The sequence below is a fragment of the Cyprinodon tularosa genome, unplaced genomic scaffold (assembly GCF_016077235.1).
Source record: "Cyprinodon tularosa strain WSP-4 unplaced genomic scaffold, ASM1607723v1 ctg75, whole genome shotgun sequence".
Lineage (NCBI taxonomy): Eukaryota > Metazoa > Chordata > Actinopteri > Cyprinodontiformes > Cyprinodontidae > Cyprinodon > Cyprinodon tularosa.
Window position 1 is genome coordinate 1,420,770 of NW_024039507.1, and position 15,169 is coordinate 1,435,938.

Sequence of the window (15,169 nt, forward strand, 5' to 3'; positions counted from 1 at the left end):
TCATTTACTTTCCTCTAGGAAGAAGAAAGCACAGAAATGGCGATGGAAAGTTTTCCTTCTCAAGTTAGTTAAACATACTTTTTTCTCTCTGTATATTTGGATGTGATAATGCATGCAAATACACTGGGTAAAATTGGTATATTTAATTCTAAAAACGCAACTGAAATTGAATTTTCACTTTATGTAAGTGAAGGGAGACCACATTTGCAAAAGAATAAATAATTTCATGATTGCTTTCTAATTATAGAAGGATTTCCTTACTTTTTTCCACATCCATTTAATCAATCTCACAAACATTATTTGCTGTTTCATTCTTGTTGTGTTATGTGGTTTAAATTTCCTAATGTGGGCTGGATGGGCTTTTCATGATATCAGGTGAGAATTTCATGCCAAATATATTTACCTAAAAGGCTTTGTACGGTTAAATGCTTACTTTACCTAACTTGTTTTTTCTTAACAAATGTTTTCATGAGTGAACACTAGAAATATGTTATCTACAGATTAAAGCCGACCCTGAAGAAGAAACAAATTTGACAGAGGTAATTTTCTCTTCACATAGAATAATAGGTTTTAGGTCTGAGGTTTTGCATTCAGAGATGTTGTATCATCCTTTTATTACCTGGTCCAGATCCAATAATGTAATGTTTCTCAGATAGTGTACACAAAGGAGGAAACGTTTAAGCATTAACATAATTTATTCCAGTCATGGTTAACAAAACTATTGATACAAGCACAAATTGCAGAGGAAGATCTGACCTTCTTTTAGGCCCTTGAATCTCAATGGTAGGGAGCCTCCTCCTTTTTCCAGTTTTATCTAAAAGTCAGTCAGGAAGGGTCTCACTCAAAGTCCCCAGTTAGAATCCAGCCCTTCTCACACAGCCCACAGCAATACCATATCAGATAATGCTGGAGCCATTCCGCCCATCATATGTCAGCATAAGTGTCCATTTTGGCTGATCCATGCACATATATAGATATGAACAGATGTAACGACTATTCAAAACATAAAATAGAAATAATGTAGTCTTCAGCAGAGACATAAAATAAAAATTCAAAATGCCAAGATTTTATGAAACTGAAGTTAAACAAAAAAGGAAAATAAGTAAGAATGTCTGTACATTGCAACTTAGCACAGTCCTTTAATTTAGCAGTACCCAAACCCAAACCATGTAAAGGCAAGGAAAGCTCAGGCTTTAATGCATAAACACTTTTTTTTGAATGGGGTTAAAATAAACATTGTGGAAACTAAGACTACATTCACACCGCAGGCCTTAATGCTCAATTCAGATTTTTTTGTATATTCCTAGCTTACAGGAGATGTTAAAAAAATTATTTGAGTGTTGCGTTTGTGTGGATGTACTGTAGGCTAAAGTAGTGTCTTGAACCCTGGTCCTTAGAACCAGCATGTTTTAGAATTGAGTCAGATTATTGCATCAGCTCCTCAGTTGCCACCAGGGACTGTAGCAGGCTATTTGTAACCCCTTTATTGAAGACGGGTGTTCGAATGCAGGGAAATCCTTGACCATGCAGAACAGTGAATCATGAGGTCAAGGGTTTAAGACTATTGATATAAGGTATTTTTTCTCTATTTTGCCTGGTCATTATTTATTAGATAAAGAATCATTCAAATCTGGTTTGTGTTTTTGGTCATTTGAAATTATTCCTAAATAATTTTACAATAGCAAAATTAGAAATATATACTTTTATTACATGCTAGGGTGTAAAATCTAAAAGTGTTTAGAGGATGTGCTTTACTTTGACTATAACAAAACACATTCCAAACCAATTTAAAGGGGACTCATTTTGGGAAAAGTAATATTTAATACGTATTTGATGTTGAGCAAAGACTTTCTGTGAAGTTTATAATTTCTATCATCTCATGGCAAACGTCTAATGTTATCAAGTAAATTGCTCATATAATGTTTAAAAATTATCAAAATTGCATTAATATTTGTAAATAATTGTTTTAAATGGATGTTGTATTAACTGCAATTTTTAACAAACACTGAAATGACATCTGTGTTTATCCTCAGACTTTCCCATCCACCAGTGATACAAGTAAGAAATACTACACATATTTTACTGCTATACAACTAGAAGGGAGAAATTACCAATAAATCTGGTTTTGTTTTTTCCTGTTTTTATGATGATAAGGAAAGAGAAAGTTGGATTTCCAGAGTGACTCCAGCAAAGTTCAACCGACAAAACGACGGGATAGTAAAGGTGCCATCTTCTCACGTGTTTCTTTGAGAAATTTGAAAAAACAGATAAACCATTATTTGGACAAAAAAGAAAAATGTTTAAGAGTCCATTTTGAGCACAAAGTTGTAAACTACCTCCAGTACAGCTGAGATATTACCTGTTTGGTTGGAGAGTATTCTACAGAACTGATACTAAAAGAGCCAGTTCCATTATGACTTCAATCTTTGCAATTGACCTGACATTTTTTTTTACTTTCACTTACAGATTTACCGATTTTGTTTGATGTAAAAGACATAATGGCAAATGTCCACGCAAAACTACAAACCCAAGAGGACAAAAAGGTTAACACTTTTTTGAAGTAAGTACTTTTCTGTGTTCTTGAACAATCTGCATCAAAATCACAAATTATTTTGGCTTTGCTTCATCAATAAGTATTTATACAATTTTATGTTGATGAGATCCAAAAGCCATATAAATAGCAATGCTTAATTTGTTTTGATGCTAGATACTTTTAACTAAAGGTATTTAGCATCCTTATGCAGAAAATAACTATTAATTCAGTTAAATAAACATGCTTTTAATTATATATTCTTTGTTAAGTCTTTTTGGTTCATTAATGTATTTGGTTAAAATGTACTTGGTTCTTTTTATGGCTAATCTTCTATAAAAGGAAGAAAAATAGTCATCACTAGCAAGTCTGTATATTTTTACATTTACAAATAGAAAGCACATTATGGGCTGTACAAAGCAAAACCTAAAATTATTAAAAAAAAATTCAAACCTAAATGCTACTTAACTTATATGTACGTTCAATTACTTAATAATATATTTGTATATTTATATCCAATTAACGCCTATTCTTTATTGCACTGTGCACATTTTGGCTATCTGCTTCAGGGATGTAAAGCTTGATAATTTATATAAAAAAAATTTTTATTTAATATTCATGTATATATTAAACTAATACCAAGCTATGTTTTGTTGTTTACCCTTAGTCTTTAAATAAATTTGAGCGATTTGAGAGGTTCAAGGTTTAAAAGTTTAGATTTTCAACAGGACTAAAATAATGAATCTGGAGACGGAAAAAAGAGAGCTGGTTGGAGTCTTTGGGAAAACCGGAGCTGGAAAGACATCTTTGATAAATGCTGTCATTGAAGAGGAAAGGCTTTTACCATCTGGAAGTCTCAGTGCCTGTACCTCAGTCATGATCAAAGTGGAGGCTAACAGGCTCAACCATAAATATGAGGCAGAGATTGAGTTCATCACAAAAGAGGTCAACTATGGATATATTTTTCTTCCTTTTCAAATATGTTTCAATACATTTGTTTTACAACTTTATATTAAAATATATTTTTTTCAGGAGTGGGAAGATGAATTGAGCAACAGAGATCAGTTTCTTAAAGGAATAGTACACCCAAAACATGATTAGCCTTCATTTTCTACTCACCTCCATGCTGAACAACACTCTGGAGTACTTTTTTGATATCTCAAATGCATCTGGAGATCTGGGAGGCTTCTTGCTGTCTGCTGACATTCAAATAATGGAGGTCCATGGCGCCCGAGACAGAAAGGTCCATAAAAGTCCACAAAAACGTGTCAATATTCCTCCATACTGCTCGTCCAATGTAATCCAAGTGTCCTGAGTGGGTAGCATCCAGAATTTACTCGAAACGAAGTCATTTAGAATGTTTTTAGAGCATAAACAGTAGTGTATAGGATTTCCTAATAGCGCCCCCATGCGCGCTCACGATTCTACGGAAGCCGGCAGACCAAACCGGAAGGAAGTGCGCATTCAGCGTCTGGTCTGCCGATAATGCAAGCGTAGAAGAAGAAATGTGCTGTTTACCTGTGCAAAGAAAGAAACAACGAAAGAAAAATGTCTGAGGACTTCAGTGTTGAGGAAGAGCATGAGTTCTTTGCCGAGCTGAATGCGCTGGTTTGGTCTGCCGGCTTCCGTAGAATCGTGAGCGCGCATGGGGGCGCTATTAGGAAATCCTATACACTACTGTTTAGGCTCTAAAACGTTCTAAATGACTTCGTTTCGAGTAAATTCTGGATGCTACCCACTCAGGACACTTGGATTACATTGGACGAGCATTATGGAGGAATATTGACAAGTTTTTGTGGACTTTTGTGGACCTTTCTGTCTCGGGCGCCATAGACCTCCATTATTTGAATGTCAGCAGACAGCAAGAAGTCTCCCAGATCTCCAGATGCATTTGAGATATCAAAAAAGTACTCCAGAGTGTTGTTCAGCATGGAGGTGAGTAGAAAATGAAGGCTAATCATGTTTTGGGTGTACTATTCCTTTAAGGATAACGAAGATCAGGAGAAAGATGAAGAATATAATGATGAATATCATGATCTTGTTGAAAAACTGTCAGCAATTTATGGGGAAGACTGGAGATGGAAAACTACTGAGCAACTCATGGAGCACAAATACTTTAGGGAAATTCCAGAATTTCGTCAGTCGATACGAAAAACCTTGACATGTGAATCAGTAAGAAAAATATATCTGAATCATTTGTCTAATGTTTTGTGCCTTTTCAGAAACTTTTATTTTAATGTGGAGGGTTTACAAGTTTATAATAAGTTCTCATAAGATTCATGTTGTGGAGCCGTAATAAGGTCACTAGCCGTGACTAGGGGCAGAGCTTTTGATGTATGGTTTAACAAAACTTTATTTTCCAGCTGGTGGACTGCTTTTTGGCATGGTGTGGAAACACCCATCTTGTAATAAACAGGAGACTATTGTCATTTTTAGAATAAAACTAGAACCGGTCAAAAACTATTATGATCAATGGAGAAGAAGTGGAGCATAAATATGTTTGTGTCTACCTGAACAATAAAATGGATTGGAAACAGTCTGGAATGGAAAGAGCAGACTGTACTTAACTGTACTTCTTGAGAAAGCTTATTTCCTTCAGTGTTTGAAGAAAGATGCTGAATATCTTTTATAAGTCTGTGGTGGAGAGGGTGATCTCTTGTGCCATCATCTGTTGGCATGGCAGCATCAGATCAAATTATTTAAACCTTAACAAGCTTATAAAGAAGTTGTCAGCTAGAATACTTTATAAAGTGGTCCTAAATGGGGGAAAATATTTCTAACTCAAATTGGGCTATTGGCCTTTCCATATAGTAGTCATATTTGGTAGTTTATAATATTTATCCCTTTATCTGTTTACTACAGTGTGTTGAATTCGTGTTAATGTGTATTTAAAGACATTTCAATTAGTGGAAAAAATTGCAGGGGAGGAATAAAAATAAAGTCTAATCAACCAAAACTTTTGCGACCTCCATGCAGTACCTCTGTGGACCCCCTAGGGATCGCGGACCACCTGTTGAAGACCTCTTAAGAGAACTTCGTTTGGAGCCATTACTTAAGCATCAAAGCTCCCTGCATTTAACACCTGAATGTGTTTATTATTAACATGAGTCTGCACATTACACCATCTGGAAGAAGGAACATCAGTGTTCCTGTCAACATCAAAGCTAATTTTACATGACCGTGGACTCTCTGACAGTCTTTCAGGCAAGAAAGGATGCCCTGTTCTAAAACTGAGTTTTTCACAATGCATACAATTTTTATTTTGTTTTGCAGGCTGAAGCTCTATCTGCAAAGATGATCAAATACACATCAAGTGACACAAAACAAGAAGGAGATAAGTTTGTAAATAGGTGGTATTGGCCACTGGTGAAATGTGTCACTGTCAGGGTGCCAAATAAAAATTTTCTACAACATGTCACACTGGTGGTCCTTCCAGGAAATGGGGACCGAAACAAAAGCAGAGATGAGATGTGGAAAGGGGTAATATATACTTTATTATTGAGGTGTTGACTGAAGGTTTGATTATTACTATATGCTGTCACTAATAGTACTAGTTGTTGTTGCAGTAGTAGAGTTATTAATTGCTATGCATATATCACCTCAGATTCTTGGAAACTGTTCTACTGTGTGGATTGTATGTGAAATCAACCGAGCAGCAGCAGAAAGAGAATCCTGGGAGATCCTAAAAAGTGCAAGTAGCCTCCTTGGAAACGGAGGGGAATGTCGGCACATCCACTTTATCTGCACCAAGTCTGATATTACTGAAGATTCACATGATGAGTAAGTTAGCTATTACATTTAATCCAATCCACTTTATTTTTATACTGTAGCACATTTAAACTACAAAATGTTCCAAAGAGTTGCACACGCAACTATAACCATTATCCCCACCCTTCGGTAAGTATAACACAATAAATATAAGTAAGACAGTTTAAAACAATAAATATAATAACATAAACACAAAACCACAGAGGACCACACAACTTACGCAAGAGTATTACACAGCTTCGGACGGACAACAGAAAATACTATGTCCCATCTGGTTTTCCGATTTATCTTAGGAGTCACAAGCTAGAGCTGGCTGTCAGACCTCAAAGCAAGCAGGGGACGGTAAATTTGGATGAGGTCTGTTGTACTGTACTGTGGCGCCAGTCCATTCAAGGCTTTAAAAACTAACAATATTAAAAAATAAATAAATTCTAAACTTAACAAGGAGCCAGAGCAAACACGCAAGGATTGGGATGATGTGTTCACCTTTTTTGGTGCCTGTTAAAAGTCGTACCGCAGTGATCTGTACTAACTGCAAGTGGGGAAGTGCTTTGTGGAAGATACCCGAATAAAGTTCATTGCAGTATTCCAGATGACCTGAAATAAAATCATGCATAACTTGCTCAAAAAGATTAAAACATAGAAACAGCTTAACTGTGGATAAAGGACGAAGATGATAAAAACCTGATTTTAAAATGCCATTGATCTGTTTATCAAATTTAAAATCGCTATTTTTGATGACATGTCAAGGCTGGTGACTTTGGGACACCAATCATTTTTGAGTGATCCTAAGTTCGTGTGGGCAGATCCAATCGGCATGTAAATTTGACAGTCATCAGCGTAGAAGTGGTAAGACACGCCATGCTTCTTAAAAATCTCCCCATGTAGGAGGAGGTACAAAGCAAAAAGAATGGTTCCCAGGATAGATCCCTGGGGGACTCCACAGGGAAGTGGGGCAGAAGATGAGGTGGAGTCTCCCAGCCTGACTGAGAAGGACCTCTCTGACAGGCAATACTGAAACCACTGCAACGCGATGCCCCTGACACCTACACAATCTCTGAGGTGGTTTAAAAGAATCGTGTGGTCAACTGTGTCAAAAACAACCATCAGGTCTTAAAGCCCTGAAATGGCAGAGCCTCCAGAATCTGTCATTAAAACTATGTAGTCAAAAACCTTTAAGAGTGCAGATTCAGTACTGTGCAAAGCTTTGTAACCCGACTGAACCTGAGTGGGTCTAAAGTGCCATTTTAATCTAAAAATGGTTGCAATTGTGCAAAAACGCATTTCTCTAAGATACCAAGGGTAGTTTGGAAATTGGGTGATAATTTGCCGAATTTGTATGGTCAAAGGTAGGCTAGGGCTAGGCATAGTACCAGAAGCCAACCTGCTGTTGATGGTCTCCCTGACAGAAGGGCCAATGGTGTCCCAAACCTCTTTGAAAAAATGAGGAGGGAAGAGGTCTGTGGGACAGGAAGAGGGTTTTAGTTTTTTTTTAACTATCCTTATGAGCACAGACAATGACTCAGACTGAAACTGACAAAAAACATCTGAGCACTGAGTGAACACTGAGTAACACAATAAAGAGATAGATATGTTGGCCCTAATAACAGCAACCTTCTCATTAAAAATGGAGAGGATTTTTTTTTACAAGTTTTCCTTGTCATCTCCAATGTAGTGGACTGATTCGGATTGAAAACCGAACCCATTGTTTTAAAAAGAACTTTAAGCTTACTGATATAAGTCAAGATCGAGTGTGAAAAATACTAACTTTCTCAGCTTTAAGCCGGGTGTACACTGTGCCATTTTTTTAATCAATGCACACAGCTGCTGCTCAAATTACAATTAACCGCAGGGTTTAGTCGTACAGTGTGAATTCACAGCTGACGATTTATGTTCGGCCTGACGCTCTGATGCGATCTATCTTCTCACACTAAGACTAAAAACCACATCAGACTCAGCTCCGCAGTGATTTGGAGCTGCTTTGTAGCTCTCTATCCTGAAGCCAAACAAGCTTCAGGATTAAGAAGCTCACTATAATGAACCGCGCTGCCTTGTCAATTTGTAGAATTTTGTGCTGAAAGTCCTAAAAAGAAAAGGCAACAATATATTTGAAAAAAAGACATGGCTGAGCACACGTGGCTACTACAGTCTGTCAATTTTACAGACAGAACTGTATTTCACTCATTGCATCCCTGCCATGCTGCTGTGTTTACATCTGAGAGGAAGAATAAAAAGAAGAATCCATATTTGCTAATGCGCCCTGAATGATTTGCCCACGACGGTCGGGAGAAAATCAAGCATGTTTGATATTTTCCCAACCTCACAATTCCTGATCGGGAGGTGGTCGTGAGAGGCTGATCTCCGCCCATAACACCCTGTACACTACACGACTCACAATCAGGCTGAAAGTCGGCCCGATCAAAAGATTCTTTTACGACCAGAAAATTGCCCCGAAAATCACACAATGTACGCCAGGCTTTAAATGGACTTTGATATTATCTCCAGTACTCTCTAAGAATCACATCCAAGTGATTCTTCGTCGAAATATGCTCTACTCTCTGACACTCACGCTGAACTGTGTTTGTAGTGTCATTGAGCAACGGTTCGAGCTTTGGCTTAGGACAAATGGCTCTAAGAGGAGCAACACTGTCCAGGGCTTCAGAGTGGGAATAAAAGAGTTCATTAATTGCTCCATGTCCATGAATGCAGCAGGGTTTAGATGATCCAGAGAAGATGCAGTAAAAGAAAAGAGGAGAAAAAGCAGCAGCTGTGTTGGGTTTAAAAACTAAAGCAAATTAGACAGCTTCACCTCCAAGTCCAAAGTAAGAACAAACATGACAGGACTGTGGTCAGAGAACACGGCATCCCAACAACGACATAGTTAACAGAAAAACCACTGCACAACACAATTGTTGCCCAACACAAGTGCCCGTGCACTTGTGTTGGGCCAGTGACATGTTGAGTAAAATTAAAAGCTTCCCACATGTCTAAAAACTCACTGGCCATGGGCTTAGAAGGACAACATACATGCACATTAAAATCCCTGACAATTAAAACCCTGTCATAACTCGTGAGCACACAAGCAACAAATTCAGAAAAGTCCTTAATAAACAACCGGGTAAACTTAGTCCGACTTGTTTGCACCACGAATAGTACACGATTGCACCATTTCCCTTATTTTTAGCAATTCTTGACGATTATACACCAGCTGGTCCTTGTAACAGATGTTAAATGAGAATAAAACAAAAAAACTGAGCAGAGCCAAGCGGCGTACTAGACATTCAAAGGTTTCAGTTTAGACAAACATGCTGTTAAACATTCCAAAATGTGTTTTATATATATATATATATACACTATATTGCCAAAAGTATTTGCTCACCTGCCTTGACTCACATATGAGCTTAAGTGACATCCCGTTCCTAATCCATAGGGTTCAATATGACGCCGGTCCACCCTTTGCAGCTAGAACAGCTTCAACTCTTCTGGGAAGGCTGTCCACAAGGTTTAGGAGTGTGTTTATGGGAATTTTTGACCATTCTTCCAGAAGCGCATTTGTGAGGTCGCACACTGATGTTGGACGAGAAGGCCTGGCTCTCAGTCTCCGCTCTAATTCATCCCAAAGGTGTTCTATCGGGTTGAGGTCAGGACTCTGTGCAGGCCAGTCAAGTTCATCCACACCAGACTCTGTCATCCATGTCTTTATGGACCTTGCTTTGTGCACTGGTGCACAGTCATGTTGGAAGAGGAAGGGGCCAGCTCCAAACTGTTCCCACAAAGTTGGGAGCATGGAATTGTCCAAAATGTCTTGGTATGCTGAAGCATTCAGAGTTCCTTTCACTGGAACTAAGGGGCCAAGCCCAGCTCCTGAAAAACAACCCCACACCATAATCCCCCCTCCACCAAACTTTACACTTGGCACAATGCAGTCAGACAAGTACCGTTCTCCTGGCAACCGCCAAACCCAGACCCGTCCATCAGATTGCCAGATGGAGAAGCGCGATTCGTCACTCCAGAGAACGCGTCTCCACTGCTCTAGAGTCCAGTGGCGGCGTGCTTTACACCACCGCATCCGACGCTTTGCATTGCACTTGGTGATGTATGGCTTGGATGCAGCTGCTCGACCATGGAAACCCATTCCATGAAGCTCTCTGCGCACTGTTCTTGAGCTAATCTGAAGGCCACATGAAGTTTGGAGGTCTGTAGTGATTGACTCTGCAGAAAGTTGGCGACCTCTTCGCACTATGCGCGTCAGCATCCGCTGACCCCGCTCCGTCAGTTTACGTGGCCTACCACTTCGTGGCTGAGTTGCTGTCGTTCCCAAACACTTCCATTTTCTTATAATACAGCTGACAGTTGACTGTGGAATATTTAGGAGCGAGGAAATTTCACGACTGGATTTGTTGCACAGGTGGCATCCTATCACAGTTCCACGCTGGAATTCACTGAGCTCCTGAGAGCGACCCATTCTTTCACAAATGTTTGTAAAAACAGTCTGCATGCCTAGGTGCTTGAATTTATACACCTGTGGCCATGGAAGTGATTGGAACACCTGATTCCAATAATTTGGATGGGTGAGCAAATACTTTTGGCAATATAGTGTATATATATATATATATATATATATATATATATATATATATATATATATATATATATATATATATATATATATATATATACAATTATTACTTATTTTTTCTGCAGAGCTGCTGTGTTGGATTCTATACTTAAAAGAAACATGTCAGCCAAAGAATATGTGAGAAAAGAATTCAACAAGCTAGCCAAAGTTAAGGTGAGCTTTAATGGTAAAAAAAAAAAAAAAACCCAACAGCAAAATAAGCCACTTCTAGAAAAAAGATACAAACATAATGCCTATTAACGTTTACTGTTTTAGTAACATTTCAATGAAGGTTGTTTCCAAGTGTTCACAGTGAGCTCCAAATAGTTTGTCAAGAGGAAATATCTAAGTCCAGAATACACTGGTAGGATAAGTATCCCTTTTTTGGTGTGATAAATACTTGAGAATTATGTTTAAAAAGATTACCTCTATAAGTTGAATTGTGTTTTCACAGAAATCCCCAAGCTTCAGGAGTTTCTGCAAAATCTCAATGACTGTCACTCAGAAACATCAAACTACTTGTCTGGAGCTAATGGGATCCTCTCTTTGATTCAAGGAGCAAAGTCAGGGAATATGGTAAGATTTAGGCCCTTAAGTTTTTTCTGGTTAAAAAACACACCTTCCAAGTTTCACTTTTCCTGATCTTATTATGGTTACGTAGAAAAAAAAACTGTCTTAAAACTGTTAAACTCAATATAACAGTTTTGCCCTCATCCAAATAACCCTCAAACTGTCATAAGAAACTGTGGCCTTTAATCTGAAGAGTAATTTTTAATTATTTGAACACCTTTTTTTCCTGATGAAAACAGTGGAGGTCAGAACCAAACATCATTAGAGATCTAAATCAGAACATCGAGAGGTGGAGCAGTTCCTGTCATGACGGTTTTAAGAGATCTGACCCACATGCAGAAAACCACTCAGAGAAACCAGAGAAAAATTTAACAGGTTTATTGAGGAGTTCAAAGGGTTGGATTCGGGGGAACTAAGAGAGCTGTTGAACCGGAACTGGAAGTTAGAAGGGAAATTCACATAGGTTAGTTCAGGGTCCGTGGGAACTTTGAACGACGTCCTGCAAAAACAGAGATAAACGGGACTTACGATTGCGGAGAAAGGTTTCTTCCCTGAATCCAGCTGGTGTGGGTTTTTTCAGAGATTGAGGGGCTCGTTGGAGGGCAGACAGGTTTTTGGTTTGGTTGGTTTCTGAGGAGCAATGGAGGGGACTGCCAATCAGATTTCCTGGAGAACTTGAACGGGACGTGTGGAGATGAATCCCCTGCTCAGTGTGAAGCTCAAACAATCCTTCCAGGGGGAGAAGGCCAAACATCCAGTATGCAGGATGACTTCCTGCCGAAAGGCAAAAGACAAAAATCACGTTAGACTCAGAGAAACAAAGAATATATTAGACTCAGGTAAACTCAGTTGAAGTAGTAGCAGTCCACCGCTGCTAAACTTTGGCTGCATAGTCGGTAGTACAGTTGCATTGCAGCAAAAGGTTCCTATATTCAAAACCCTTAATTTTTGATATAGCTTTAATGTTCTTTTCTAAGGGTACCATCATTTTTATCTAGGCCTGTTTCAGCATGGCTGAAAAGCAATTTCTGATTTGTTCTTGTTCTTAGAATCGTATGTAATTACTTTTGTCTTATCTTATTACCTTTTCTTTCATTAATTGAAGGGTGCCAACATTTCCTTTATGTATAATAGTCTGGAAATGTCGCTTATTTATAATATGGATGTTATTTAAGTGACTAAAATGTGTTCATCGAAATAGGTAAATGTAGTTTAAGTAAAAGAAAAGACAATGTTTAATTTCTGAGTTAGTATTCAGACATAATTATTCATGTTTGAACATTGGCATAACCAAGATGAAAGCTACAGCAAAATGACTTTATAAACACAGTGAGAGCTACTCATACCACACATTTTTTCTACCTAATATTTTTATTTCCTTTTCAGGGTGGAGAAAACAAAGATGTTTGCAAAGACCTTGAGAGAAACCTCAGCCAACAAAGTGACTTGATCAGATATGCAATGATGGAGAATTACAAAACTTTTGAAAAGTGCCTACAAGAAGGAGTCGAAATATCCAAACATTCCTTTGAAAAATTCTTGAGGACCTTTCTCTATCCTCCAGTATGTTTTTGGATACTAAAAACCTAGTAAACAGTACTTTGTATTTATTCATACTCTGAAATGTTTGTATTTCTTCAGAGAAAGAGTGGCAGTAGTTTTCATAAACAACTAAAGAAACTGGTCCAAAATAGAGGGATCCTGAAACCAAAACATGGGCGGGAAAAAAACTTGAACACAAAGTTAATTTCACTCCTGACAGATAGCATTGATGAGGAATTCAAAAAAACTTTCCCGTAAGTACTTTATAAGCCGCTTAAATTAAGAGAATGTGTAGAATAAATAATGAGTGTACTAATTTAAAGAATTATACAGTGTAAGATAATCAGAAAACACATTTAAATATTTCAGGAATGACGGAAAATGTGGTCCAATCTACGGAGTAATCAAAGAAGTTTCACTTGATGTTGAAGGGCTAAAACAGAAGTACAGTGATGTTGAACTACAGCTGGTATTTCTGAAGAATGAGGTAACTGATGGGGAAAGTATTATGTTCATGTCATTCAACAGATAAATGCTTTTTTACAGACCAACAACATGTACAATTAATACAGTTTGCCCAAAAGTCTGTTTTTTTAACAGTTAATTTCTTATATTTTTCTTAGGAAGAACAATTAAAGACAAAACTGACCAAACTTATTCGTAACCGTAAAAAAAACATCTACAACAGTCTAGCAAAGACAGCTGAGGAAATCCTGCTGGAATGCTATGACAGTATGATTAACTGATATATAAATTAACAAAAGTTCTGCATTTATGCATTCCTTGTTATTTTACATTTGTAATAAATTTCAACATTCTCTTTTGCAGAAGCAGCAGGATTTTCAGGAACTGGTTCACTGCAGAACATGAGGGAAACTATAGAGAGACATGTCCATAAATCAAAGGACATCCTGTTTGAAAAGGCTAAAGATGAAATGTTGGATCTGCATAGCAGTTTGAGGGTATGTTACATATTATAATTTGAAATAAATACAAAAAATGTTTTCTTTCATATCAAATTATCAACTGCTACCATTGTCACTTGTGCAATGATCTTTCCCAATGCTGAGTGCATTGATTATTCTGTAAGAAACCAGTTTACTCTGTGATTCTCCTTTTTTTTTAAATACATCAGGATCAGTCATGCTTTTAACCACTGATCTTTATTTATTCACTGGATTGGACTCCAGATGAGTTAGAGGAACTGTTACCAGCAAATACAGAAATGTTTAAGAGTCTGACCGTGACAGAGAAGTTATAGATGAATAAGTCCTAAAATAAGCCTTTCCACTAAACCAGATAGTAAAAATCTCAGAAAACCAAAATGACATTTAAAAGATTAACTTTATCTTCTACTTTGAAACGGATGATTTACTGCAATAAATGACACAAATACAAATGCCAACTTAGACCGAGATCTTGGCCACTCTGGAGAGTACCATGAAGGAATCCATTGAGCTCTCATTCAAGATTGATAAGGAATCAATTCCAGGTAAAGTACCTGTTCTTTAAATAATATTAATTAACTTTCAATAATAATCTAAGGAGTATGTCATCAAAACTGTATGTTTAGACGTTTCAGAAGAACTAACCAGGGTTCAACAACTCCATGAAGAGTTTCTGAAAAGCAGCTGAAAATGGTAAAGTTCTTGGAGATGACATATTTTAAAAAGTTGCTCTGCTGTTTACTATCATCAAAGCTTCCAGTTACATTATTTTCTTTGTTCAACAGCTTTCTTTGATCCCAGAATGGTCATCATGACATGTTGGATCTAGGGTTGTTCAAGATGAGGGAGCCTTCACTGAGGATGAATTGTTTGCCACAATTGTTTTCGTCATTATTGGTTAAAAGTTATTTACAATCAATATAAGTGTAAAAAAAATGTTTAGGAAAGAGAAACTGTTAAAAAAGCATTTTTTTTCTGATGAACATACAGTAGTAGTAGCCTTTTTTACATTAGATTCTTTGTAATTCCGATGAAGAATGTAATACCGATGAAGTAAGGGGAAAAACTCAAATTCTATTATTCAATCCAATCAGAAACGTTTTTGATGTCAATTTTTATTGTTCTAAATTTAGGATTTAAGGAAATTTATTCATTCAATTTTTTGTATCAGACTCTATTTCTTTGGTTCATGTA

General features: G+C 37.3%; 1 protein-coding gene and 1 long non-coding RNA gene across 2 annotated transcripts; both read left to right on the plus strand.

The window, feature by feature from the left end:
* The first annotated feature begins 2,474 nt into the window (after positions 1–2,474).
* LOC119773207 lies at positions 2,475–3,611 on the plus strand. The gene is made up of 3 exons (XR_005279363.1): positions 2,475–2,560; positions 3,259–3,475; positions 3,563–3,611. It is a non-coding gene; the product is annotated as an uncharacterized LOC119773207 (long non-coding RNA).
* A 7,586-nt stretch (positions 3,612–11,197) lies between these two features.
* Positions 11,198–14,893, plus strand: LOC119773205 (nuclear GTPase SLIP-GC-like). Its single transcript, XM_038270094.1, has 10 exons — positions 11,198–11,280; positions 11,371–11,492; positions 12,873–13,049; positions 13,128–13,282; positions 13,398–13,515; positions 13,652–13,760; positions 13,857–13,990; positions 14,439–14,520; positions 14,602–14,668; positions 14,761–14,893. The coding sequence occupies exons 2-9, from the start codon at positions 11,490–11,492 to the stop codon at positions 14,661–14,663; spliced, it is 840 nt and encodes a 279-aa protein (XP_038126022.1). The 5' UTR covers positions 11,198–11,280; positions 11,371–11,489; the 3' UTR covers positions 14,664–14,668; positions 14,761–14,893.
* Positions 14,894–15,169: the final 276 nt, after the last annotated feature.